General features: G+C 37.8%; 1 protein-coding gene across 1 annotated transcript in view; it reads left to right on the forward strand.

Moving 5' to 3' along the window:
• Positions 1 to 13695, forward strand: part of DNAH14 (dynein axonemal heavy chain 14) — a 124420-nt gene that overhangs the window by 3334 nt on the left and 107391 nt on the right. The window contains 6 exon segments of the mRNA XM_072410300.1: positions 3855 to 4004; positions 5758 to 5886; positions 7153 to 7172; positions 7273 to 7454; positions 9366 to 9493; positions 11129 to 11296. Coding sequence (XP_072266401.1) covers positions 3855 to 4004; positions 5758 to 5886; positions 7153 to 7172; positions 7273 to 7454; positions 9366 to 9493; positions 11129 to 11296 — 777 coding nt within the window.

Genomic DNA, 13695 nt, shown 5'->3' on the forward strand with positions numbered 1-13695 from the left:
TTCCTATGGGGGAAGACACAGCAGAGTGTCTGCTGCTCATCCTCCCCACCTCTCTCTCCAGAGAACTAAACACTGCATTCATTCAAACAATCACTAATTTCAGATAATTTCCAGCAATAGATATATGATGTTTGCACAAATCTTTAGCTCACAGATTTCCAATTGGTTGATACAGAATATCTATTCCTGGAATGTGAGTCTGGCTCAATGACAGTTCAATCATTTAAATCCAAGTATATGTACAGTTCTTACTTGTCCTAGACCTAGTAACTGACTAAAGCTTAAGGATTGCTTTTTAAATATTAATCTTTTTTTTTTAACAAAAAAAAATTTTTTAACAAAAAAAACTGTTGATGTTTATTGTGACATATATAAGAAGTAATTTATCATACTGACTTGTAAAGTCGTTGAAATACATTTTAAAAGTGTCCGTGTGACTGATTTTACCAATAAGTTTGTCTTTGAATGGCATTTTACTTACTAAAATCAAAGTTTGCGCTGCATTACCAATGATGCTGTGTTTTATCTTCCTAAGTACTGTATGTTACCAGAAAATTTACAAGAGTGTTGTGTATGGCAGAGGAGACTACTGTATTTTACAGGGAAATCTTGTTGTCACCACTGAATTCTGCTTTAAAAATTGAAATTATTAATTTTACTTGAGAGTGATTTATGTGACCAGAGAGTGCTGAGTTTTGCTTCTAATTGTACATATTACCAGAGAGTGCTGAATTGCAAAACAGAAATTTATTTACTGTACTACACATACCACAGAATGATGTGTTATGCTTACTGAATGTACATGCTACAAGAGTGTCCTGCATTGTGCTACAGAGTGTACACGTTACCAGAGACTGCTGCATTGTGCTACATGTTGCCAGCAACTACTGTATATATATATATGGAGGGTACATGTTATCAGAGAGCTCTGCACATCTGGAGTGTACAGATTACTGGAGAATGGTGCATTGTACTTTTTATGTGCATACAAACAAATAATTCTGCATGTTGCTTAACAGTGTACATGTTACCAGAGAATGTTACATGACACCAGTTACCAGGCAATGCTGCAATATCCTCCAGAGTGCATGATGTTGCCAGGGAATGCCAGGCACATAAAGTAACAGTGTGATCTGCTTTTAGGAGTGATGCATGCCTCTTATGGTATTGGGGACTGGTCACCATAGCTAGCGAGGGGACAGCTTCCTATCCTGGTGGTGCACCAAGTAAAAATTCCCCATGGTGATTTAGTTTGCTCCTTGTACCTGAACAAAGCGGAAACAACTACCTGACTAGTCTCCTCCAGGCTGATGCATTTCACACTTAAGGGTTGAATTGTAGAGCCAGGGAGGTTAGAAGAGGCTAAGACATATCTAGGCTCCAATAACATTAATTTTTTAAAGGCATAAAACAAAGTACCTTTTACTATAATACTAATACAAATCTTAAACAACGCTTCTGGACTAACTAAACAGAATACTCAACCCACTTATGAAACTATAGTTATGTGTTTCTAAAATCAAAAACTAAAATAAAAAGTCATATATTTCATTTATGTCCTAATGATATATTTGTTCTAAAAATATGTGTACATCTAGCCCCTATTAATACCTTTTCAGTCTTTGCAAAGAATAGCAAGTGTGGCTACAATTCATGCTCCATTCAGAATGTCTTCATTAGTAGCCATCCCATTGTGCTGTAGAAAGCTGAGACTACAAGTGTAACACCCACATCCATAAAATACAATGCAAGGAATAATGGGACATGTAGTTTTCCTATAGTCAGGAAGAAGACGTTGTAGAGTCTCTGCTGCCCTCTAGTGTTTAGCCAGAAAAGTACTACGCAGCCTCTATGTGGACTGGACTGGGCAAAGGAACACTTTTTTTTTTAAGCAGACCTATCCCTAAAAATGTTACTTTATATAAAAGGCTAGATAACCCTTTTATATAAAGAAAATATTAGCTTCTTTTTAAACCTTTTTATTTAAATTGAGGAAGTTCCGTCCGTCTTTACTTCCGTGGCAGTAAAGACTGAATGGAGCACAGACCCTCCTATTATACATACCTCACATATCCCAGGAGGCTTCAGGCTGTTTTCTTCTGCACATGCCTGATCTCAAACTGAGACCTGTGATTTTAGATCTTCTTAAAACTGTGTAAAAATACTCAAAAGAAACTAAACTTTAAGTATAAAACTTTTCCAACAGGAATCAGGCAACAAAGGATTATTAGCAGGTGCATCTCTTCTATGTATATGTATACATAGCTGAAGTTGTTATTATTTTAGAATATACAATATTTAAAGATTGTGTATTTTTCCGTAAGGATTTTGTTCACAATGTAATTTGTATGCAAAGAGGAAAATAGAAAAAAGAAGAGAGTAAATCAGGAGCTGGATAGGGAAGAGTCCTGCAGAGATGTGGGGGTTAGAATGGAATGGAATAATGGCGCATGGTAGGGCATACAGACAGGTTGGCAGTTCTGGAATACCATGGCTTTCTGAAGCTGCAGCACAAAAATGAAGGGATGTAGGGAGAAACAGTCTGCCATAGAGATGGATATACTTTTTTCCTATTGGTAGGGATTGCTGATTATAAATATTTAGAGAACTGACAGAGCTTTTCTAAGCATCATAAAAAATAACAGCTCGGACTGCAATATATATTTAGCTTTGTATGCCAACTCTCTGTCTGTTTTAGGTTGACTGATACCCAGCTTTTTTTTAACCTACTTCCTGTAAGTCCAGGGTGTCAAGGACTCGCCCATTGGTGTAATGCCATCAGGATTCTTCTTCTCGCAGAAGAAAGCTGTGGAGAACAGCACCAGGTCATTAACCTTCTGAGCGGTAACCCAGGATGTGGCTCGGGGTAAAAAAAAACAGCTGATTGCGGTAACCCGGAGTCACACTCAGTGTAGCTAAAAAATAAAGGCTTACCTGGTCCCAACGCTGTCCTCCAGTGACCTCCCGTCCGATCTCATCCTCTGGCCGCGTCCTCTTCCTCCAATCTGTCCCCCAGCAAGTATGCTGACATTCCCCGGGAGTTCCCGGTGACGTCAGTGTTTGCATCAGTGTGTGCAAGGGAGCATGGCGGGAATATCAAATTATTTTGTATTGGATTCAATACAAATTAACTGTATTGAATCCAATACAAAGTAATCATTATATATATATATATATATATATATATATATATATATATATATATATATATATATATATATATATATATATATATATATACATATATACATTATATATGCTATTGTACACTTATATTACAGGTTTCAGTATTTTTTATTTATTTATGCACCCTTGTTGTAACATATTTTTTCTGTTCATTATTTAAAGTTTAATATTAAATGTATTACATTTATTAAATATTGGAAATCTTTTAGTGAGTTATGCCTAAGAATTACAGTCCTACATCGTAAAATAAATTTTCATGAAAGACAATGTACCACTTATATAAGACATTTAAATCCAGACAGAAATGAACCGCCCGTTCTCTGCAACATTAACTAAGAGAAAATTCAACATCACAAGACCATACCAGACATAAATATATATGAAAATATATAATAAAGATTTATATACATATCCAGTAATATTTTGTCACAATTACTTGAACTTGTGTCTGTACATTATTGGTACTCTATCTAAAACAAGCATTTAACCCTTGCAAGCTTTGATCAATAAAACAAGTAGCATCATTGTCAGAGAAAAAAATAAAAAAGGTCTCTCTGCAGCCAGGATGATGTAGATTGCCTTATGCCTTGCCTACAAATTAGATACAGAAAATGTTTGCAAAATAACTGATTTTTTTTGTTTTGTTTTTTTTTATTTTTTGACCTCAGGAAGAAAGACACATGATGTACGCCACGGAGCGCAGGAACGATCTGCTCTCTCGATTACATCTTGCAGCAGAAAATTCAGATGTTCTCCAGATGGTATCCAGAAACACTGCCATGCATAAACAGCCTGTCAACCCTAATGAACACAGACTGGTGAGCACTCCTTTTCTTCTAGCATGAAAACATAGTATCTCATCTTATAAGCTCTGCAGATAGAACCATGCTGCATTTTTTCTAATTGTCATATAATATCTACGCCATCAAGACTGGAGTGGTTCCTCTTCTGCCAGTTGCTTTAACAAGCACTGGATTGTTGAGGACCAAGCTGACCCATGGTAAAGGGGAACTATAGCTTTTTTTACATTATTTACTATTTATGGAAAAGTTAACTTGTAACCAGTGCTGTGATCACTTAACTTCAAACAACTCTGCCTAATGGTTTTGTGTAAAAATTTTTTCTATAATAGTAGTGTGATGTCTGTGATGGCAGCGTGTGACAGACATCTTACCTACAGCACGGCCCCCGTCTCCACTGTCATAGGGGTGTGACCAGCAGCGCGACACAGCGAGCGAGGACACAGAGCAGCAGGATCCGCCTCTCACACACTCCGTGTGAGATCAGTCTGGGAGAACAGTGAGTAGATGGCTGCAGGCCATCTGGGGGTCCGGGCACGGGTGCAAATACGCCCGAGCCTGGACCTCCAGATGGACATTCGCCGTATAAGACGCACCCACTTTTCCACCCCCGTTTTGGGGAAGAAAAAGTGCGTCTTATATGGCGAAAAATACGGTATTTATGGAAAAGTTAACTTGTAACCAGTGCTGTGATCACTTAACTTCAAACAACTCTGCCTAATGGTTTTGTGTAAAAATTTTTTCTATAATAATTTAGACCCTCAGTCAGTCTACTAAAAAAAAGCAGTTCTTCCATCATGTTGTCCTCCACAGTACTTCTTTAACCTAAAAATGTATACTTTATTGATGCCAACATAATTGCCTTTGGCATCTCCAGGAATGACCCACTGATAGAGGAGACTGGGAGAGTGAGAAGACCTGGGGTGTCACATCATCAGCCAATATATGGCCAACACTTTGTGGACACCTGACTACAAGTTGTTCAGAAGGTTTGAGGTCGGGGCTCTATGTAAGCCACTTAGGTTTCCCCACATTAGGTTCTTTAAATCAAGTCCTTATGGAGCGGTCTGTATGCACATTGGCATGCCCATGCTGGAAAAGAAAAAGTATTTCCAAAAAAGTATTGCTGTAGAATTTACAGTACCCTTCACTGGAAACACCTATACTTCAGATGTGTGACTGAGAGACAATGTACATGTTTAACTATGAGTCCCTCAAAAGTATTCTTGTCAGAGTGTCCCTCCTTTTTCCAGTTCTTACATTTCCTTTATGTACAAAAAATCTGTTGCCCATCAGCATTGGGTACCAATTTATTAAAATGGGTGTCCCATTCTTGTAGGGACCAAATCCTGATTCAGTCACCTAATGTTTAAGTATAAACTTAACTATTTTATTATCATATATGTGACATGGAATGCTAGTGGAAAGTACTTTCGATATGTGTTTGCGATATGTGTTTGACTGTGAGCTGACCAGATAAAAAAAAAAAAAATATATATATGTATATATATATATATATATATATTTATGTTGTGTGTATATATAATGGTAAACTAAAATACAATATATTACATTTTTGTTTTTGAGTTTAGATATAACGATATAACTTTTTAGAAATAGCTTCATGAGCCACACTTTCTGAAAACTTACAAGAAGGTATAATGTAAATACTTTGGGGACATTTAGCTCACCTTAGACAATACATAATTTATTCTGGAAAAATCATCCTTTAACATAAATATATCCATTTTTTCATCATTCTCTTTGACAGAGTTTTATTCCAAAGCCTCCTTCTGAAAATACAGAGAAGTATGCTGCAATCCGCACTTTCATCTACAAAGAGGACAGGACGCGAAGAAGTTTAGGGAAGCTAAAAGAAGACAATAATATACTGCTGCTGTAAGATTCTTTGTCATTTGTTAAAAAATAATAAAGATATCACTTCTTATCCTTGTATCATTGCATAGCGTTGATTTGGCATCACCGGAGCCTGTAGACACCCGGCTTTTGGTAAACGTTTGGATTTTGGATTTAGGAAATCCATTCCAAGTTTGCTGGATCACCCAGATTCACTGATGAAAGTGTATCCTCTCCAGCACGGGAGAGCTTTAATAAATCAGGGCCATTATCTCAATATCATGAACAAGGTAAGGACTAGGTGAACAAAGAAATGTCTTCCCATGAAGAGGTGATCCTATCACTGGAAAAGCGGGTAAAGGGAAATCCTCCACATGTACAGACTCCTGTATGACCCCTGTATAAGACAGGATTTTCCTTTTTTGGGAATACTTTCTTTAGGTCCCTGTTGTGTCCTGTCCTGTAAAGGGGGACACAGGCCAAAAAAGTTTGGACTGTAGATACACTTTAAAACCTTGTGTGAAACTCAGCTAAACAAACTCTATTATTAATAATAACAAACAGGATTTATATAGCACCAACATATTACGCAGCGCTGTACATTAAATATGGGTTGCAAATGACTGATAAATACAGCCAGTGACACGGGAGGAGAGGACCCTGCCCCAAGGAGCTTATAATCTAGGAGGTGGGGGAAGTAACACACAATAGGAAGGGATATATGTAGTGGTGTGAAGTAGTAACAGTTTCAAAAGACAGAAGATGGGTAGGTGAGTATAAAAAGATGGGCTTTGAGGGCTCTTTTAAATAAGTAGAAATTAGGAGCAAGCCGAATAGGATGAGGAAGACCATTCCAGAGGGTTGGGGCAGCTCTAGAAAAGTCTTGGAGCCGTGCGTGTGATGAGGTTATGAGTGAGGAAGTCAGTAGTAGGTCATTGGGGGAGCGAAGAGAGCGGCTAGGGGAGTATTTTTTTACCAGGTCAGAAAGGTAAGTGGGACAAGAACTGTGGAGGGATTTGAAGGCAAAGCACAGGAGCTTGAATTTGATTCTAAAGTGAAATGGAAGCCAATGAAGACAACTACAAAGAGATGCAGCGGGAGAGGAGCGGTGGGAAGGATGGATGAGTCTGGCTGCAGCATTCATAATAGATTGTAGAGGAGAGAGTCGGGTTAGTGGAATACCAGAGAGGAGGAGGTTACAGTAGTCCAGACGAAAGATGATAAGTGCGTGTACTGGTATTTGGTTGATTTAAACTGAAGATTTATTTGAGATTGAGCTAACACTATTAAAGCAGTTTATTGTAATCAGTTCCCTTTAAATATTGACGTGTAGGTCGTTTCCCAGCCTATAGTGTATTATGTAATAAAAGGGTAGCTTTTTGTAAAGAACTAGTCAGATTCTCAACTTTTTTGTTATTATTTCTTGTAGAAAACACAGGAGAAATGTGATGAGTGGTGTAAGCCCTGAGGATACAAAGATGTCCTTAAAGTCAGAAGGAAGTGAGAAAAAAGACACTCTGACCCACTTTGAAGTGCCGAACGCATCTGTAGGCAATCTGCCTACACAACCTGTTCATCTGCAAAGTGACACCTGTCAGGACAAAGCCGCAGGTAAACATCAGGGGTTCACCATGGATCACCCACCAGACTAAAATAATATTTCATTTTGTGGTGTTTATATGACATTGTACAAGGCACTTGTTTTTCACTGAAAAAATATTTCATTGACTCATGTGCCCCATACAAAATGAACAGTCACAGTTGTCTGTCAATCTTTTAACTGTGTTACATTTTCATAGTATGCAGGAAGAGGTTTTGCAAGCAAACTTGGTCTGGCATGTGATTAAAAAAACTTGTTTTTTGGAAGAAAAAGTAAACCCTTTTACAATTTCTCATATCTCATGGCACTTTGATAATGAGATTCCTAAAAGTTCCCAGGTCCACATATCAGCTGCAGTTGGTAAATGTACTTATTTCAAATAATGCAGAACACAACAGGAAAAGTGCAAACAACCTTAGGAGTCAGGATCACTCAAAACTCCAAGGTTGGTGAGAGCAGAGGGGAGAAGTATGGCGAGAGTCCCCAGCAGACCCAGCCCACCAGGTTCATACATTTCTTCTCTCCCGAATATTCATATTTTTTTACTTACCACTGAATCAGCCTAAAAAGCTATGCTTCTTTGCGGTTATCGCTCATCAGGGGAGACTGGTGATCCTCCATTGCAGTACAGACTCACTGCCGGTCTGTTTTGTTGCTGACTTTTGTAGTGACCATCATCAATCCACCACTTCTGTCCTTAGTACCTGGCATTTCTTTTATATGGGTAACAATTCATAAATATGGGATCTTCTTTCCAGAAAATTTTTTTTGGGTGTCACATTGAAAACAAGTGAATGTTTTAGTGCAGATGCCACCCCCCCTTTCCATAGACTACAATTTTTACAAGGTCACCATAAATGCATAAGTGCAACAAAAATCTATTATTACTGTCATTTACTCCTACCACAGTTGCTGCTTCCAATTAGTGTGGGCTCAGGATGATCACTGCACTGTCATATGTATAGTTAACCAATTAAGAGCATTGGTGGTTCCACACATCTAAACAGTTTTTATGATTTTCTTTTATTAATATTATTTTTTATTTTGTTACCATTAATAGGAAAGGTTTTCCTTTTTCTGTTTTTCTTTTTGCCTTTTATTTGTTTCTTTTTTAATTCAAATTATTTAGTAAACAACTTCCTTCTTCCTGATTGGAATAGTTAAACATAGGAGAAACTGTAAATAAAATGTTTATTTTGTAGTGCCAGGAACACTTGTATAAAACTAACACTGGTCAACCTAGAAACTGCACATTGTTACATCTTTTTCCTATATATTGTATGGATTGCGTAGTCAAATAAAATAATTTAATCAAGAGAATGTTGAATTTGTGCAAAAAATGTATTACTTTGTTATCTTCAAGTGTGTTTATTGCAAAATGTAAGTAAGTGTAAGTTTTTGCCAGTTTATGTTTTGCTGTTTGTTTACGTATGGGGACCTTTCTCTTTACTAACTGTCCCAGAGACACAAAAGGAAGTTACAATAAGTTTCAAAATGATAGGGGAATTCCTTTTGTTAACAGGTGTCCCCATTAAAAGATTTCCCCATACACACTTTTATGAGGACAAATCTAAAATGTTGCATTTTTCCAAACTTTCTTTGGCTATAAAGGTGCTAAAGATGAACTAGTACAAAATTAAGACTCTTGGGCTCTTTTTTTAGTCAAAAATATGGTTAGTCAGCTCTCGTGTGGGGCGGCGATTGATTAACAAGAATGTTCTGCTCAACTGAGTGTTTAGAAAGGGGATAGATCTGCTGTTCTTACCACTTGTCTCAAGCATTGGGGGAGAGATGCTTAGAGGATCCAGTGACACAACCCTGATTTTTTCTAATTCAAACGCTTAGATAAACTAGGCTGCAAATGTTCCTAAAAAAAAAGTAATCTGTAGCATAATTTTGTGACTTACTCTTATTATCTCCAGTTCCAGATGACAGCGTCATATTGCACATCAACAGGCTAAGTGCAAGGCTTGGCTGGAAAACAGAGACTCTAGGTGTCCAGCAGGTGACCAGATTATCAAAGCCCAATAAATATAAAAGGTTAATTGAGGTAAGGTTTTATAGAAGATGTTTTTGCTTATAAATTGCCATCATTTACAATCATGCCAAGTCCCCAACCAGACCTGGCAGAAGTGAAGCTATAGCAGTTTTTTAGTTCTCTACTAATTTGTGGGTTCCAGGACCCAACAAACACTTCCCAGACCTCCAGATCTAAAGAGTGTACTCAGTTTAACAGAACAGTAGGATGATGCCCTTTAGCTGCTGCTGTTGTTAGTGGTTCTTTCAAATTTTCAGGTGAACAACTTTGTCATGCAGGGCAGGTTGCTAAAAAGGTAGCTCTCTGGCGCTGCATCATGAGAGTCTTACCTCTAAACCTTAGCCAGAATTGAATCTGCCTGGAGTTTGTTTCTCCTTGTTTGTGTGGGTCTCCCCTTGATAGACCATGTTAAGGAAATAAAATTATGGTAGGGACATTTGAAGTAAAGTTAGTGACCTATAAATTGATACATATTTTTTTACATTTCTTACAATATTTCATTTTTATGTTTAGTTGTCAATAGAGGAAGATGAGGAAGATTTAAAATGTCTATACATTTATTATTTATGTGTCTGTATTTTCTATTTTTGTGAACCCATTGGAAAATTTTCCCTAACTTCTGGTTCCTGGTGTTGGTGTCACCAGAGGTGTTGGTATCACCAGGACAAGAAGAATTGAACAACAAAAAAAACATGGGCAGAACTTCTAACCCAATCCCAGAAGTATGCAGTTGGCAGAAAAATCTTAAAACAGAAGTATACTGAACAAAAAAAACATTTACTCACCTTTACCTCTGCAGATCCGTGCATCCATCCAGTGGTTTCCTGGATCGGGTCCCTGGTTGTTCCGGTATCCTCCTTCATCCCAGCACAAAGGAAACACCATCATCAAGCCCCAACATCTTCTTTGGCCTTCTTCCTCTTTCTTCCTCCTTCTTCATACATCACCTGATCTCGCATTGTGCAGTGAGATTCGGTGACGTAGATGGGGAAAAAAGAGTCAATCCATCCGAGGTTTCCTGGATTGGGTTCCGCGTTGTCCCGATATCCTCCTTTGTCCCTGTGTGGAGGAAGTGCTGTGCGTTGCCTTCTTCCTCCTTGCAGATTACCTGATCTTGCACTGTGCAGGTGCGAGAACAATTGACACGGACAGGGAAAAAGGGTTCCGATCTTAATGCGCATGCGCGAGTCCAGCATTTTTTCCCCCATTGAAGAAAAGGTATATATAGATATAAGGTATAAAGGTATAAGATATCAGGCATGTGCAGAAGCCAGAAGGCTCCCTGGATGCATTTGCACAAAAGGGTTGTCTACCCTTTTATGTAGGGAAAACATTTTAGTTTAGGTCTGCTTTAACATAAAATTCAATCCTTTTCTGCTTGATCTGAAGATAAATAAAAATAAAAAAATGACTTAAGATGAACTATAAACTTAAAATCTGATACCAGATCACCACATCCTGGTTCACCTCTTTTAAAAAAATTACTTTTTTTTTAAGCAAGGGAATCTGGTTTACTTTGAGTAACATTTTATTTTTAAATCACCAGTTAAGCCTATACACATCACCTATACACTGTATCATATTCAGTATAAGACAATTTATTTATTACAATACTGTGTATAATGTGTTCACTTTTTCCTTGTGTAGGAACAAACTCTGATAAAAGAAGATAATGGAGAGTTTGTATACTGTCTGCCCAGATGTCGTGATGATCCCTATATACGATATGATCCCTATGATCTCCAAGTGGTTCCAGCTTCAATTGCTGTGCAGAGTGACTTGTACTGGACTGTCAGTGCCTCACAGGTGTCCAAGGTAAGCTATTCAGAAGAACAGGCACAGTCTCCAAAAACTGTAACTGTGCATCAGTGCTGTCCCACTGTTGACGTTCGTCATCTTTGGCCCCACTTATCAACCATGTCAATAGGGCAGGCATAAATAATGTTGGGTGTATGAGCTAGGGTACATATCCCATTCATTTCCCCACCATGGACAATAAATTTGCCTGTAGCTGTTTGCTTTATCCAGTCATTTACCCGATTTGCCCTTGATGCAGCAATTTTTTAGATCCTTTATCAGGCAATTGGTGGTTGGGCTGTGCATGCAGAACCAGAACAGTCTTCTGATAAGGCAATCCTATTTGTTTGTTGTAAAATTGTATTTTAAAGCTGATCTTTCTGCATGGCTACATTGTGAAAACACAAACGTGAACTTTGTAATTTTGTCCAGAAATGTTTGTTATTCTTGCAACTCTGCTACAAAGCACAGCTTCCGTGAGGTTAAGAAACCTAGTAGTGTCACCTCTTCATTTACAGTCTGCAAAATGAAATATATAGAATTAGTTCAAGTGCAGAATATTGACTGCATGTGGGTGCAGTGGTTACATAAAATATGGTTTAAAGAACATCCAAACCCAATGAAATATATTGCAGCTCAACAGTCTGCAGATGTCATAAGTGCATTAGTTTACCTGTTGAATTACCTGTTGCTTTTGTCAGAGATCCATACCCACTTTTAATAAAAATTGAATGTTTAGAATAAAGTATCATTTAGGTGACAGGTTTATCCTTTGGCTAGCCATACAAGAAAAAAGATTGTAGCACTTTGATGTGTATGCTGCAAAGCAGTGCTCTGGTGATGTTTAAAATGTAACAAGTAGCAACCCGCCACATTTTTCTTATAGTTAAACAGGTAAAATATGTTCCCCAATTGCTTGCTTTGGGTAACTAAGCATTTCCACATTGTGCTCTGTCCTGTTGAATAAGTACATTTGTGTCTCCTTTTTCGTATAATTAAACCGGATTGCCATTTATAAACCATCTGCCTGTATGTCTACAAATATTTCCATCATACACTCTTCCTTATGGTAGCAGTTTTGTACAGATATTAGAGGTTTCCCTGTATGCATTGGGGAAAACACTGTTTTTGCTGTAATGATTTCTTAATAGGAAAAGCAGAATAGCCCAAGTTTTCAGAATATATACCTAAATGTATATAGCAAAGGTGGTCAGTATAATAGTAAGGTGCTGGAGATTAATACTTTGAGCATCTAGGGCAGAAGTTTGGAGGACTCTATACAGTGGGAAAATATTGAGACTACTACCCTTAACCTTTTCTTCTGAAAATACTGCTACCATGGCTGGCATGTTAATCTAGAGTCTAGATTTATCTTCACTATGACTTTACTGGCTGCATCATTGATTGACGTCATTGACTCAGAAAGGGTTGAAGTCAGTCAACTAGCTTTTCAAAGAAAGGCAACAAAGGTCTCTCCTATATTTTAAACAGTACAGGTATTCCTTAAAACAAAGAAGTAGCGGGAAAAAAAGTTAGGTAAATCCTTATTAAATACTGGCACGTTTTCATACTAATGCTGAGCTGCACCCAAGAATACACAGGCAAAATACATGTAAGGAATGTGTTTTGCTTGCCATAAGATTTGTATTTTTGTCCATCCAGTCCTAAGATTTAAAAAAAAGAAGGACAGACTAGTAACACTTTTAGGTCCTGTCCCTCCACAACCTGTGACTGGATAGTAAGAAAGAAACAGTAGATTAATTAGCTCTTCTCTATGTCATTCTGTTCTTTTCATTCTTTTCTGTTCATTCTGTTCACATATCAATTTGTTCCTTGTGGGCACTTGAGGACTGCAGAACAACTGGCATGCTCATTGCACTACTTGCTCTCCTAGCTTGAGCTTAATATATAGAAACTCCAGAAGCTAATACCAGGTCAAAGTCAAGAAGTTACACTGCTTGCAATAAAAAAACATTTATTAATATGTTAATAAACAGAGAATTGTGTTGATTCAAGTCTTTTTTCTGTCTTTAACTTTAAAATATGTTTTTTTTCCTCAGTAGAAATGCTGCTTTTTGGTCTCATGACTGCATGGCTACATGGAGTTACAACCACATCTCTAAGCACAACTGTCCTTACACTGACTTCTAATGCAGAGAAGGGGGAAAGGGCATGCCTTAGCATGTCTTTTACACTACACTAGGCCTAAGGCTACTTAGTTGGCTCTAGATATTTGTTGGCTGAGACAAACATTTGCAATCATCTTTGGTGAAAAACTAACATGTGTACAGTGGTACCCTGATATTGCTTTGCGATATGCCACGGCTGCTGACTGCTGTAACCTATTTATGCTGGAGGACACATCGGAGTGCCTCCTGCTCATCATGTCCTCACCATAAAACTAAACAATGCTGTGT

This window comes from Pyxicephalus adspersus, chromosome 4 (genome assembly GCF_032062135.1).
Source record: "Pyxicephalus adspersus chromosome 4, UCB_Pads_2.0, whole genome shotgun sequence".
NCBI lineage: Eukaryota > Metazoa > Chordata > Amphibia > Anura > Pyxicephalidae > Pyxicephalus > Pyxicephalus adspersus.